Source organism: Rattus rattus, chromosome 10, assembly GCF_011064425.1.
Source record: "Rattus rattus isolate New Zealand chromosome 10, Rrattus_CSIRO_v1, whole genome shotgun sequence".
NCBI classification, from domain to species: Eukaryota; Metazoa; Chordata; class Mammalia; order Rodentia; family Muridae; genus Rattus; species Rattus rattus.
Genome location: NC_046163.1, coordinates 20590330 through 20605802, shown reverse-complemented (window position 1 = coordinate 20605802; position 15473 = coordinate 20590330). Strand labels below are relative to the sequence as shown.

Genomic DNA, 15473 nt, shown 5'->3' with positions numbered 1-15473 from the left:
TATAATGCTCATGTCTACTACTAATTGAGAAAATGTGTCCTATTTACACGTACCAATTCTATTGTTTTGTCATGTCACAAACCCTTAATCATCTGGAAGGCTAATAAAAAATGCTAAAAATCTATGAATAAATTAAAGGCACTCATCCTCAACAACCCATCTTCTAGAAGCACTCCTAATAAAAATGACAAGTATAAATGATTGTTAATAAAATTGTTACCTTGTTCTTCATTTAAGAAATTCCACATCTTGTTTCTTCTGTAGTATTTTATGTGAGATGTGACTTTGGCAAATGATTACAATGAATCAATATTAAATTCCACATAGATGCCCTATCTCCTGTAGCCATTTCTCCATGATTTGGAGTTCTGTCTCTTTTTACATTCATTTCTACCAAGAGTATAATGGGTGTCCTCTCAGTGGAGTTTCCTGTCTGTGTGAATGATTACTTCAGGAATCTATTGAGCAATTTCATGACTGATTCCCTCCCGGTCTAGATTGCTGGATGTCATTTCTGTTCCTCTTTCAGTATGAAAGCACTCACTCACTTTGCACTACTACCCAAGTACGACTTGCAAACTTGCTTCCAAAAAACAGCATGAGAGCAGTCTTCGGTCATGTATCCTTTATCAATAAAAGAATGACCCAAACTTTCAACTTAGATTACTGCTTTTTTTTCATCTTATTTCTGAAGCCTTTTCCAACTATACTTGCTAAAATCCTCTTTGAAGGCACACATTTGCTGTATCTGATTCCATGCAATTTCCCCCCATGATTTTTTTTTTTTTGCTTCAGTTTCCTATTATTCCATGACCAACCCACTGCTGCATTTTTTGGTAACATATAAGTGCTGCCACTTTCTTCTCTGCATCATTTTTATGTGATTCCCTTATTTGTGTATGATTTCCATATCTGCACCATTGTTTCTTGCTTCCATTTTCCATACAAGTGGTTATTTGTTCTATATCTTCTTCAGTTTCAAAAGAGCATAAATATTTTTGCTTTCTAATTGGTTGAATTCAGCAAACTGGGTTCATTATTTCTTTCTGTATACTCCTCTTGGTTGTGTTTTCTTCTTTCTTCCCTGAAGTTTCAGGGGTACTTTTAAATTGTTTGTTAGTATGAGAATTCTCCAATTTCTGTATGGAGGTGCTTAGTACTATGAATTTTCCTTTAAGTAGAGCTTTTATTGTGTCCAATAAGTTTGGGTATATTGTGCCTTCATTGAATCCTAGAAAGTCTTTAATTTGCATCATGGGTCATATGAAGAAAAAGACTTCAGTTTTCAAGTGTGTGTGTGTGTGTGTGTGTGTGTGTGTGTGTGTGTGTGTGTGTGTAGATGTGGGTGGTATATAGACAGGATGACATCTACCTTGAGCACATAGTTAGAAGTTCCTGCTTACTGACAGTATCATTACTATTTTATTTAAATGTCACATCATAAAATATTTAATTTCATTTTTATTCCTTGAAAATGAAGTCAATTATTTTGGTTAAATCCCTGAATAAATACAAGGCCTGTCTTTGTTTTACCTGTTTATTTATTTGGTTACAATATGTGCAATACTACTGTACTGTAAGGCAAAAATTCTTAAATGACTTTAAAGATACTGGCTTTCTTTTTTCATTTTATTGTTCTTGGATATTTTATGTATTTTCATTTCAAACGTTATCCCCTATCCCCCCTCTCCCATACCCCTTTCCCCCTCCCTCCATTTTTATGAGGCTGCTCCCACTACCAACACCCTACACTACCACATCAAGGCCCTGGTATTATCCTACATTGGGGAAACAATCCTTCACAGACCAAGGGCTTTTCCTCCTATTGATGCTGGACAATATCATCCTCTGCTAAATATGCGGCTGGAGACATGGGTCCCTCCATGTGTACTCATTGGTTGGTGGTTTAGTCCCTGGGAGCTCTGGTGAGGTCTGGATGCTTGATATTGCTGTTCTTCCTACGGTGTTGCAAACCCCTTCAGCACCTTCAGTCTTTTCTCTAACTCCTCCACTGGGGTCCCCTTGTTCAGTTCAGTGGTTAGCTGCAACCATCGTCATCTGTATCAACAGGGCACTGGCAGAGCCTCTCCAGAGACATTCAAGTCAAGGTCTTGTCAGCAAGCCCTTCTTGGCATCAGCAATAGTGACTGCGTTTGGTGACTGAATATGGGATGGATTCTCATGTGGGGCAGTCTCTGGGTGACCTTTTCTTCAGTCCCCACTCTGCTTTTTGTCCCTGTACTTTCTCCCATGTGTATTTTGCTCTTCCTTCTAAGAAGGAATGAAGCATCCACATTTTGGTCTTTCTTCTTCTCAGGCTTCATATGATTTGTGAATTTTTTCTGAGGTATCCCAAATTTTGGGGCTAATATCCACTTACCAGTGAGTGCATACCATGTGTGTTCTTTTATGACTGAAATACCTCATTTAGAATGATACTTTCTAGTTTCATCCATTTGCCTAAGAATTTCATGTACTCATTGTTTTTAGTAACTGAGTAGTACTCCATTGTGTAAATGTACCACATTTTCTGTGTTCATTCCTCTGTTGAAGGAAATATGGGTTCTTTCTTGTTTCTGACTATTATAAATAAGGATTCTTGCCTTCTTCTATGCTTATATTATATGATACCCTTGAGTGCATGTGATGGATGTACTGTAGAGGTAAACCCAATCCAACAAAGGTAAATTATTTGTCTTTTAGTTGAATGAAAATATTTAACCTTAAAAAGGTGCTGGCAGCTCCTACTTTTAAAGATCTGAATCTACAAAAGATGCAACTTTGTGGATTGAAGAAACAAACTATCATCTTTAGAATGGAGCACACGGTGGGGAACAAATGGCTTCTTCTAGTAGCCATTCATCTAGTTCTAGATCTACAGGTAACCACTATCTGTTAACAAATGTTCAGGTAAAATATGAAGGCTTCCCTCAGATGTTTTCATTGTTAACTACTGTGTTGGCCAATTATCTGTGATAATCAATTATGAGAAACTAAACAACTTAGATCATTTTAAATTGTTGTGAACATAGTCTTTCATGATAAAGGAAAAAGTAATATCAATCCATTTCCAGTAGCTTCAGTACAGGAAGGCCACAGTCTTACTGGGCATACCTCTTACTGAATGGCTGTGCTCATGTCCATCTAAGTTCTGGGCATGAAGTTTTCCCTGCCTTTCTTGAGATTCGGGGATCTTTCTGCCTTTTCTTTTTTTTTTTTTTTTTTTTTTTTTTTTTTTTTTGGAGCTGGGGACCTAACCAGGGCCTCATGCATGCTAGGCAAGCGCCTCTACCACTGAGCTAAATCCCCAACCCTTTCTGCCTTTTCTTGTTTGTTTTGTTTTGTTTTATTTTGTTTTCATTTGTTTGTCTTTGTTCTTTTCTTTGTTTTTGATTTTTTTTCTACAGAGCTTTTAGATATTTCAACTTACACACTAAAAATCGAATATTCCAAAAACATATAGGTGGCATATTTTTATTTTTGTTTACTTTTTTACTTTTATTTTTGTTTATTTTTTGCAATTTATCTAATCTTTAAGAATTCTTCCATTTATATTCAACATGAAGCTTATTTGAACTTATACATCTGAAAATGACTTACTAATATGAGGTGTTCTTTCTTAAAAACATATTGGTGGCATATTTTTATTTTTGTTTACTTTTTTTACTTTTGTTTTTGTTTATTTTTTAATTTATCTAGTCTTTAAGAATTCTTCCATTTATATTCAACATGAAGCTTATTTGAACTTATACATCTGAAAAACGACTTACTAATATGAGGTGTTCTTTATTACATAGTATTAAATTATGTACTATTAACACTAAATATCCCTGCTAGATCTTTGAGTTTTCTTGAGGTTTCTGTGTTTTCTGTAAAATAGTGAAACACAAATGCGGTAGTCAGCCACTGCACCATCCGCGGGAAGATGAAGTATGTCAGAGACGCAGAATCTAATGTGCAGACACCAAAGCAGCTCTTAATCGCCTAGCAAAGGGATCTGTGAGAAACCTCATCATTTGTGAGGTTATAAAAAAATAACAGTTGCAAAGAGAAAACAAAGCTTCCTTCCTGTTTTAGGTCCTAACAATCGATGAAGAAATAAATGAAACGGTTTATGAATCTGTTCTCACTCTCATTTTCTATTATCACAACCTCAATTCGATTTCTCAGCATCTTTCACCTGAACAGTCATAATAGCTTCCTAAATAATCCTTCCTAGGAGAATTGCTTTATCCTTTCCACTGAATTTTGTCTTTCCTACTGTTAGCGCTTTTACCCAGTTTAAACTGAATGTCTTTTCCTCATATGTTTATCATGCTCTCCTTTTTTTCAGAAAAGTCCAATTCCATAGTAAATGATAATCAATTGTGCACAATTTGAAGTGTCTAAGCAGAATGGTTAAGAAAATAAATAATACATTAAACAAGCACCTCATAATGTCATCTCATGTTTGCTTAACCTCCAATTCTAAAGAATTCTCTTGACATTAAAATTTTAATTTGAAGATACTATCATAAATTAGCCAGGGACATTAAGCATGTAGATGGAGAGACGTACTAGACAGAGAATTCAAAGACAGAGAATGGGGATTTTAGTGTCGAGACCTAGGAAAAATACAGAGTAAGTTGAAGTGTTTTCCTTGCATCTTGCTTCACTGATTATTTTAAGAGTATGATACATAAAAAAATGAAGAAAGTTTCTTCTCTGGAATAAAGAGCACACCATGCACATTTTATCACCAGTGAAGACAACAACAGATTGCTCTTAGATTTCACAGAAACACTTTGTACAAATAAATAAACAAGACACAAAGAACACATAACTGTTCTCCACAAAGCATGCATCTAAAAGAACCAAGTCAAGGACTGAAAATTGTGGTTCAGTCTCTGACAGAAAATAACTGCAATTCTCCAAAGACAACACAATGTTTTACTCTACTCAGAATTATGATGCTAAATGTTTGAAAATTATACAAACATTTAAAATTGTCATAAATCAGCATGAAAATGCTTTGAGCCAGTTGAATTATTACAATAGTACTACCTGATATGCCTACTGTGGAAGACCTATTTGTTCAGGTGCTAAAGCAAATAAATTAAAGGGATAGCTACTTTATAGAAACATATATCAAGATTGCAAATGTCACTACAATAAAGAACAAATGTTAATTTGAAAATTACCTAGCAAGATGATATCCACAAACATTTTACATAAAATAACTTATAGCATCATAAATTATTTATTGAAATAAAAAGGGTCATGGTTATATTGAATATTAAATGTATAGGACTTTGTAGAACACTGGGAATGTATATGATAATATAGCATGTCTAAATTTAAAGTTTCAATTTAAAGCATTTACTAAACATTAATGATAAGAAAAGTTCAGAAAACAAACTTGTTAACTATAGACTTACGGAAGGTGTTGGGAGTACTCAAAATCTGAATATGAATTAGAATAATAGCATTTTTTAAAACTGTTCAGGGATTAAAATTGTCTGTCTGCCTCTATAAAATAGAAAGGCCTGCTTTTCTAAAAATCTTACTAAAGTACAAGTCTGTTGTGCTTGTTTGTACATATGCAAGTATGTATTATATATGTGTATATGAGTTTATGAATGTTTGTGAATGCATACCAGTGCATGTGTTTATATATCTGTACATTTGTGTCTTTTATGTATGTAACTGTGCATATATGTACCTGATGTATGTTCATCTGTTTTGGGGTATATTTAGATATGTGCATCTGTGTATGCATATTCTTGAAAAGAAAGATTAAACAAATGAACTAAAATGTCAACAACCCCTGAATAAAACCTTTAATTATTTAATAATTTTTAAAGTGTAAGTCGAATTTTCCAAAACATCAAAGATTCTCTGAATAGTACGAAGCAAGCTCATTGGTTCAATAGTTTGGGTTCCATTTAGAACCATCAAGCACATTGAAGTCCGAGATCTATATTCTGAAAGTGCATAAATATAAGATGTTATCTTCTTTAGCAGGTTGCAAAAGCAAAGTTTAAGATGATGTCTATGTAGGCGTGATATGGGAAATGAAGAAATCGCTCTGCTTGAAAATATCACACTTTACCATTTGGAGAAAGTCAAGCCTGCATAACCATATGCTATTTAGAAACAGCTAAGATAATTTCCAATATTTATATTACTTAGAAATATTCCACACTCTCTTTTTGGGTAGGCAAGCATGAGCCACTGAAAAATCTAATTGTTTATAGAAAAAAAAAAAGAAAAATGCTCATGTCAAAGATGCAATACAATCTTCATTTTTTTTAAATTAAACTATTTCTCAAAGACATATGAGTTGAATGCATGTATTATTTACAACAATGTTTTTGCAACTGTAGTTATACTCTCTAATAAAATGTATGGCTTATAATACTGTCAACATTACTGTTAAATGTATATTCACCCCTTTTCTCATCTAAATTGTATTGTAATTATGCATTGTAATTACTAGAAAACTAACTCCTACGCCTCTAAGAGATGATTCATCCTCAAGACTTGTTATAATTGTGAAGTAGAAAGTATTTCATTCAGTAAACACATTGAAATATGGGTGTGATTTTCATTCATTAAATATGGTCAGATTATGTTATATATAAAACATCTTAAAATGTATAGAGAATTCATAATTTTATTAACTAAGTTTTATGTGAGCATTACTCTGACTTGTAAGTACCATCTGCCAATTTAATATCTTTGTGTACTCTTTGGTGTTCAAAGTAGTAGAAACTTTTCAGAAGACACAACAATAGACAGGAAATCAGATGAGAAAGAGAAGAGAAATAACGCTGTACTTAAGGAATGGGATTAAAGGTTTACCATAAGTTTACCTCTCAGGTCATCCTATAACATTATCCTACCACACTTATCCACCTCAAAATTAAATGGCAGGCAACATTGTTAGCGAAAAAGACAGAAAACCTCTTGTAGATGAATTTGACGAGTGGCGGAAAGCAATAAAATTGTAAAGGTAATTCGAGTTTATTCAAGGGTTTCTTCTTTCTAGCAGAAAATAAAAACTTCTCTCAAGTTCCTCTTCTAGTCTGTGCAGCCTGCGTGTGTGTGTGTGTGTGTGTGTGTGTGTGTGTGTGTGTGTGTGTGTGTGTGTTGGTCTGTGTGCATGTGTTTCCAGGCTTCTAAATCAGTTTGGAATGCAAATAGAAGAAACTATGACCTTCATTTCAGTTTGCTTAAATGTTGAGCTGTAACTTCATGTCTGTATCTAAATTGAATGATCATGATATTTTTTTGCATTTTTCAATAAAGAAGAACTTATTTATGAATTGCTCAACAATATGAAGGTAAAGAATTGCTCTAGATGGTTTTACATCAAATACTGAGACTGAAGGTGCTATACCAGAATTATTGGAGAGAAGTAAGGTAAGTGGAGAAGATAAGATGTCACACAACCACATTCTCCTCACTCTTAGCTGTGGAATTCTGTAGTAAACGGTGTCATAAGTTTCAGTGCTAATTGTTACAACACAAAAAATATTGAATTATTAAAAAACTTTCTCAATGAAAATACATTTGGCATAGCCATATCTACACCACCATCTGAATTTTAGACTATCAAAGCTGACAAAAATCATCCAAAATGAAAAACTGTTCAAAGGTTGACTACCAAAGGAAGTTAGTGTTTCTTTGATAGAACAAAGAAACTGGTGAACTCAAGGTGAACTTCAAGAAGTGAAGATATGTGCAGAATGGTGATCACTGATGGGTACATGCTGGGAAGATGGATGGTAGCACAGGATAAGCTTCTCAATATGCAGGAAACAGGAAAGGTGAATGTTTTGGTGCCATCATGCCAACCGGAAGCCCTACATAAGACGGTAGCCTATCTAAGGATCCTCTAAATATAATAGATGAGAAGGAAAATAGTGTGTCCTTTTGTATATTCTCTGTAGATGAAGCGGAGAAGGGCTGATAAGTGGGTTTTACATAAAGAAATCATAATGGTTTTTGAAAATCTACATTTTGAAATGTGTTAGCAATTTAATAGGCAATGATGACTACACAGTTTGAGGTACAGCACCAACACTCATAACAGCAACTGACAGAGAATGGTAAAAGTAGAAATCTACACATTAATGAGATACCCTAACACTCCCCCTTTTCTCACCCTCCCTTTTCACCCCCTCTCTCCCCCCCTCCCTCCCCTCTCTCAAACAAACACACACACACACACACACACACACACACACACACACACACACACACACGAAAGAAATTTGTTTTAAAATTCTCCTTATAGATGATCTGATTGTTTTTAGACAATGATATTTTAATCCTTGTCTCTTTGTCTCTGGCATTCAATGCCTTTATTACTCTAAATCTACAGCAATTCTTATGGATTCCAAAGCAAAAATGGTCCCTAGTGGACATCTCTGTTTCTTCCTAATTTTCAAGTCCTACCGATAATGTGATCTTTAAATTTTTTTCTCTACAATATTCTGAAGATAAGTTATTTAGGCTGAGGCTATTTTTCATACCTTTCCTAATCCTTTTCTGTCTTTTAAATCTGGGAGTTGATAGTACATTCTCTCAGATATGATAATATATATTCATGTTATATATTTAATTTAGTCTATTTTTCTAAAAGTCAATGTAATAAAATTAGTGAAGATAAGAAGCTGGTACTAAGCTATAATTGACAGCAACTATTCATATAGGTTCCATTTACTGGTAGCTGATTTTCTTGTGTGTTTTAAATAGCAACAACTCAGTTTTAGACTACATTTTCTTTATTATTATTTTTTATTAATTATGAAACAATCTTAGAGGATTAGGAATCTGAGTTCATGCAGCTGAAACAGCAAAACATTGTATGGTACCCAGCCAACATTTACACATTTTCTGCTTTATTTAACAAATTCTTCATTAAGAGCACAAACTACTGAAGGTGATGCTTGCTTCTGAATGAGGTGCCTAAGTCTTTTTGAAAATTTATCTTCAAAAAGATAATTATATTACCTGTAAATCACACTTTCTATTGGTTGATGTTTTTGTAATGTATATACAGAATATAAAACTATTATTTTACTGAACATTGTATTCTTTCTGCCTCATTTTAGTTATACAATTTTTTCTTTGTTTTATGAAGATATGATATTTTTCTAATGCTCACAAAATGCATTTGTTGTCATTTGCTTTGGGATTTAATCAAAACAGAAGGTATTATTTTAATCGTACTTCAGTATGTTAAATACTAACAAACACTTTTATTGTATGCTTGCTGTTAACTATTTGAAAGAAGAAACATATGCAAATCTCCATGAAGAGATAACTTGCTGTAGTGTTTTCACTTTGTAATATTTTATGCAATTTTGAGCAGAAATTTAAATTTCTTAACCCAGCCACATATCTTAATATGTTTTACTTTTAAAATGCATAATGTATTATCATTTGAAATTTTTTTCAATGTAGTGTTATTTGAAGATGCTATTGAAAAGGCTAAAAATAAAAATGCATTGTTTGATCTCTGTGAAAGTCAAAATACTACTTAAGCAATTTACGAAGAACACAATGGAAACCATCAAGGAAATGTGAATTTTAGCAATTATTACATCTTCACAATTGCTATCAATTTTCTATAGCTATATATTTATATCAATCTTTAATAACTCAATATTTGCTTTATTCATCAAAATTATACATGTCAACGTGTTTTGAGTTGGCTGGTACATAAGAGGTAGTTAGCTACACAGGCAGGTACCATGGTAGATAAGTCTTACTTTTCCTCTTGCTATTCTTTCCTTTAAGAGGCTATATAAGCTATACAGATGCAGCTCAGTGGCTGCAAGACCACATTCCAGTGAGACACACATGGTAGTTTTACTCCTTGGGGACCATCTTTTTAATGATCTATTAAGCAAGCTGACAGCTTTATCCTCTGCCTTTTATTATGAAAAGTCTGTTCCTTCTCAAACTCTTGCTGAGATGTAAAGTGAATTATGTTGATCTGAGAACTTCATACATCACTCTTAATATCTTTATGACATTTTAATGAAACTACAATGCTTTCATCTTTTATACTATAAAAAGACTCCCATTTGATATGTTGTAATCTCAGCTATAAAAGAACTTAAAGCACTATTAAGCAGAACTTTTCAACATGTGTCAAAATAAGAAATATTGAGATGAACTATTGGGAGAGAGTTTTTAAATAATGCAATCATTTTGGTAAGTTTACTAAAATAATGTCAAATGAAATATTTGAAAGAAAAAAGCAACACGAAAGTTTCTGTAACACCTTACTTATAAACACACTATTTCAGCACATCATTGATCTGTGGGAAGAATATTATTCATGGCTAGATAAAGAGAGGGGAGAAGAGGGAATATCTTCTCTGAATGAGTAATCTCATACTCAAATGATGAAGGGATTTTCCATACCACATGCAGCAGTTGCCCTAAGATTTAGACTAATAGCTTTAGATGCAATGGAGAGCCAAAAGTCTGCCAAATTTTATTTAATCATCGCCTCTGGCCCTACCCAGTTGAACATAGGCAGCTTTTCAGGAGAAATGGAAAGCATGACTCAGAATAATAATTTGCATACCTGCATTTTTAAAACTTAAATGTTGACGCTCAAATTAAATATTTTACTATAATACTTTGCCTCCTGATCATGCCATTGATGCTGCCCTAATATGCTCTTTGACACTCATAAATATTAATTTAAAACACAAATATTTACTTAAAGCAGGCTTTTGGAAAAACATTTCATGAGACACTTCCCATAGACTTTTCCATTTCACTCCCAAAGGCATGCGCGATAGAATGACTCCCACATCTTCGACAGCTTTTTGCATTCTAGCACCACCACCTCTGACCACTACAGTCAGATCTCCTACAGTGCATACACTTAAAAGAAAAATATTCCAAAGAGACATAATATACAGTCAGTGTTTTAGGTTGTCCTATAAACATTGTGTGACATCACTTGTGATAAGGACAAAAAAAAAAAAAGGCAGAACTAAGTGTATCACCAACCTCATTTCTTTATTATTTAAAATTCATTTATAATGTTCATTTCAGTACAATAAACCAACTAATTAGCATTTAAAGATAATGGACCAAATAACTTGTGGCATATTGTTGAAAGAGCTTATATTTTAATAATCTTTTAAGCTTTGATTAGTGAGATGAATTTAAACACAATACAGAACATGTCTGGTCTGCCTGGGAGAAGAGTATATGAACCACTGATCAGATACAAAGCTGTTCCTTTCTCCCACAAAAGTATTTAATATCATTTTATATTGTTTAATTTTCTAATGATGCAAAAACATGTTCTCCCTATCCCTAGTACTGTTTTATTTTAGCACCCTCAAGGAGGCAGGGGCTAGGGGGATAAGATAGGGTGTTTCCAGAGGGAAACCTGGGAAGGAGAATAATATTTGAAATGTAGATAAAGAAAATATCTAATAAAAAATAAAAAAGTAGCATCTCAAAGAACATACAACAGAAGATTCACTTTTTCTTTAATTATGTTAAGGGCTATAACCCGAATTAACTATACTGTACAATGTACTATAAGTTGATTTATGCTATAAATGATATATGTGAGAGAGAACTCACTATGCACAAATATAAAGACAGAACATTTCAAAATTTAATCACAGCATTGTTTGAAAATTCAAATAATCTTACAAACATATAGGGTAAATTCAGATGCTAAAATCAGCAAGTTATAAGTCAAAAGTAAAGATTCTTCTCAAATATCAAATTCTTTCATATTAGAAATTTTATATTTCAAATAGATGCTTAAAATAGAATCCTATCTGTAGTACAGAACCATGAATAAGTTAAGTGCCACTAACCTCACAAATATAAAACAAAACAAAACAAAATAAAACTGAAAGGTGTTAGAGGAATTCAAAGGGTGTCATTGAAGACCAAAACTTACCTGCAAATTTGATGTGGAATTTATTTTCTGGTTTTAATATCTGAACATACAGAGGACAATTTGGGGCAAAATCTTTTACAGCCCATGCTCTCAAAATTGTCTGGTGATCCTAAAATGATAAGAACCAAAATATCCTGAGACTAAAATTAACAATATAATTTAAAATAGTAATAAGACAGTTAACTTGTCAAAAGGCCACATTTATAGTTAAAGTTTGAACATAAACAGAACTGAGATCATCCCTCTTTTGGTTTTGGTGTTTTGAGAAATTGTCTTCTACATTCCAGATTGTATTCATTTTGTTACACTGGTGGGTGTGGCCTGGAACTTCTGATGTTCCTGCTTCTATCTCTGAAGTACCTTGAGTAGTCCTTTACCTAGATTCCCAAGTGAAGCTTTCTTTTTAGTACTTACAAAGGGTCTAATTCCAAATTCAACCTGTGACACTTAGTCAGAGTTAGAATATTAGAGATTAAGAGAGGAGTAAGTAGACTGAGCATAATCAGAATTCTGAAAGAACATATTCAGGACAACACTCACAGAACAAAAATAGGGATTCCTAATATTAATTAATTTAAAATGTTGGGGGAAAAACAACTATGTGATTACTCATGCAGATAACATATTAGATTGTTCACATAATAGTAAAGATTAAAGCACTTGATTCTGTTCTTATACTCTTCAATGTATATGTGTGTATGCACAGTAATGAAAACCACTCAGACGGAATAAAATGTACTGGGAAAGTTAGGACACTAACAGAATCAAGTTGAAAATAAATATTCAATGTCAGCAATTGCATAAAACATTACTAAATGAACTGAATATCATAGGGCAGATTATTACATTATATCTACCAGCCATGTCCTAGAAATGGACATTGTGGGTTAGCACTGCCAATGTATTGTTCAATAGATTTGTATTCATTTTCAAGTTAATTTAACTAAAATTAAACAATCAATTACTTCAGATACACTAGCAACCCATCAAATTTTTATAGTCACATAGGACCAGTAACTGTTATTAGTGGCCAGTATAAACATATACGATTCTATTCAACAATATTGCTAGGTCAAAGAAGAAAAAGACAAAATTTCCCCCAGCAATGTTCGATACACTCAAATATAATAGATTGAATATAGAAAGACAGAAGACCAGTTATTAATGATTGGTAACTGCTATATATTTTAATTTTTTATAAATAACTACCTAGATATCCATGATGATATCTTAATCCTTTTAGTAGGGTTATCAGGACAGGGGACCTTGTAAAGTTCTTAGGTTCCCTTCCAAGGATGATAATCGTATAAGGAAAAGTAGTCAGCACTCTAATATAAGAACACGGGGAGGAATTCCACACCATCTTATTCTTTTGCAAGATCACAATGGCTAAGAACCAAGAGGCCACATGTTGTCAAAAAGATCCATCTGCACTGTTTTCTGCCTTCCTTAATCAAGTCAGGTTTTCCCTTACCAACCACACACTTTATTTTGCTCTGCTGTAGCAGCTTGAAAAAGACAGTGAGTTACACAAGAATGGATAAGCAGTAGGTCTGAACACACATAGATAACTTCATGAGGACACTTAGTACACTACTATCCCTCAAATGAATATCTACTATGTAATATAATATGATTTTAAATCTAATGTTGCAACATTATAAATAATTGAATCTATGAGTCTTATTACTTCTTTCATTAGAAGCACAAGTTTTAAAAAAAGAACAAAAATACTAAATTATATTTTAAATTAATGCTGTTTAATATTCTATGAACTATTGCAGAATGTTTAACCCATGTGTGCCTCAATATCTAATTGAAATTGAATAAGCCTGAGTTGCCATCTATAAAGTATATAAAGCATTGCTGTGAAGAAACCACATAGTATATTCAAAGATCTTTCATGAGCTGAACGTAAATTCAGAAAAGACAATTGTGTCTATTCTTTGAAACATCTCAGACATAGAAATAATCAAATTTGAATAAACTGTAAACAACATTGGCATTCTTAGCAATCGAATTAATAATTGGTTTACCCTCATCATCTAAGTTTGTGTTTAGTAGAAGAAAGAATATGAGGTGTTAAAGTATCAACCATTGTAGAAGAGCAAATTCCTCAAGAGTTATCCCTCATGCGGATGAAAATACAAAACCTGGTTTAAGATAAATAAAGTGAGCATGAATAATGAATGAAGATGCATTCCATAGCCTCCCTTGTTTTGAGGCTCTGGCCCGAGGCCATCTCTGGTTGGTTATCTCTACAGCATCAGCTGACAGGATTCTTTAGTAAGCCTACCAGAAAGACTCAGGAAGAAACCAAGACCATTATTGACACTGCAGAGTGTTGAAAGATAAAAGAAAAGAACTGATAATTCATAAATTCACAAGTCATTCGCTGACTAATGAACCACTGAAAGAGGCAAAATGAACAAAATGTAAAATAATGTTTGTTTCTAGCAGCAAGGGTAAACGAGCTGGACTCCAGTTATAGTAAAGTATTTTATATGAAAATAAAAATGAAACATCTGCTACACCAGAATGCTTACCTTACCCCTCTTTCTGAGGAAGAGAAAGGGAAGTCAATATAGACACTGACAAAACAATGTAAAATATCATCGCTGTACACATATAAATAATATGGGCCTACAGCTGTAAATAGATAATTGGATTCCAAAGAAGACAACAATATAAAGGAATGAAGAGAAGGAGTTAAAAAGAACAATTGTGAATGGCTCAGTGTTAGGAATGACTGCGTGTTCTTGAGATCAGGAAGTTTTGTACATTCCGATAGCACAGAACCTCATCACAGATCAAACAACTAGGCTAAATGGGAAAGGCCTTAGTATTCAGAAAGAAGCAAAGCCAAAATCACTGTGAAGGAAGAATTATATTTAATGAAAATTGTTCAAAGGCAAAGGTGAAAGAAAGGAATTTTAAGAAGAAAAACAGTAAGAGCAAGCATAGCAACCAGCATGAAGCTATAAAGGAAAGCGCGTGGAAGGACTTTATGCTGTGTAGAAATAACAGCAGAGGGGAGTCAGAGTTTTGGAAATCCAAAAATGATGTCAGAAATGGCAAAAGCCTACGCACTAAACAAGAGCATAGAATATTTCCCCATAAATTTCTTTAACTGCATCAATGTCCATAAAGGAAAATTTGTGGATTGCTTTGTGGACTTCTTAACCTATGCAAATTCTATCAAAACTTCCAAACGTGGCACAGAAGAGATCCAAAAAGAATGACCCTTTGCCCTATCTCCTGAAAGGATAAAGACCATTTTCAGCAGTAAGACTGTTTACAATCCAGGAAATGTCAACATCACCCTGAAGGAGTGTGCAGTCGTTGTGAAGGTCTCCAGGGGAACTCTGTGGATGGACAGTCATGTTCAGAACATGATGAAGGGTGTTACACTAGGCTTCCCTTGAGGTCTGTGTATTCTCACGTCCATGTCAACGTCATTATTCAAGGGAATGGCTCTTTGGTTGAAATCCAAAATTTTTTGGGTCAAAAATACATCTGCAGGGTTTGGATGAGG

At 33.5% G+C, this 15473-nt stretch overlaps 1 protein-coding gene across 1 annotated transcript in view; it reads right to left on the bottom strand.

The window, feature by feature from the left end:
* The window catches only part of Kcnt2 (potassium sodium-activated channel subfamily T member 2), a 267014-nt gene that overhangs the window by 167422 nt on the left and 84119 nt on the right, over positions 1-15473 (bottom strand). The window contains exon 8 of the mRNA XM_032915567.1: positions 11939-12047. Within this exon, the coding sequence (XP_032771458.1) occupies positions 11939-12047 (109 nt within the window). The remainder of the gene's footprint in view (positions 1-11938; positions 12048-15473) is intronic.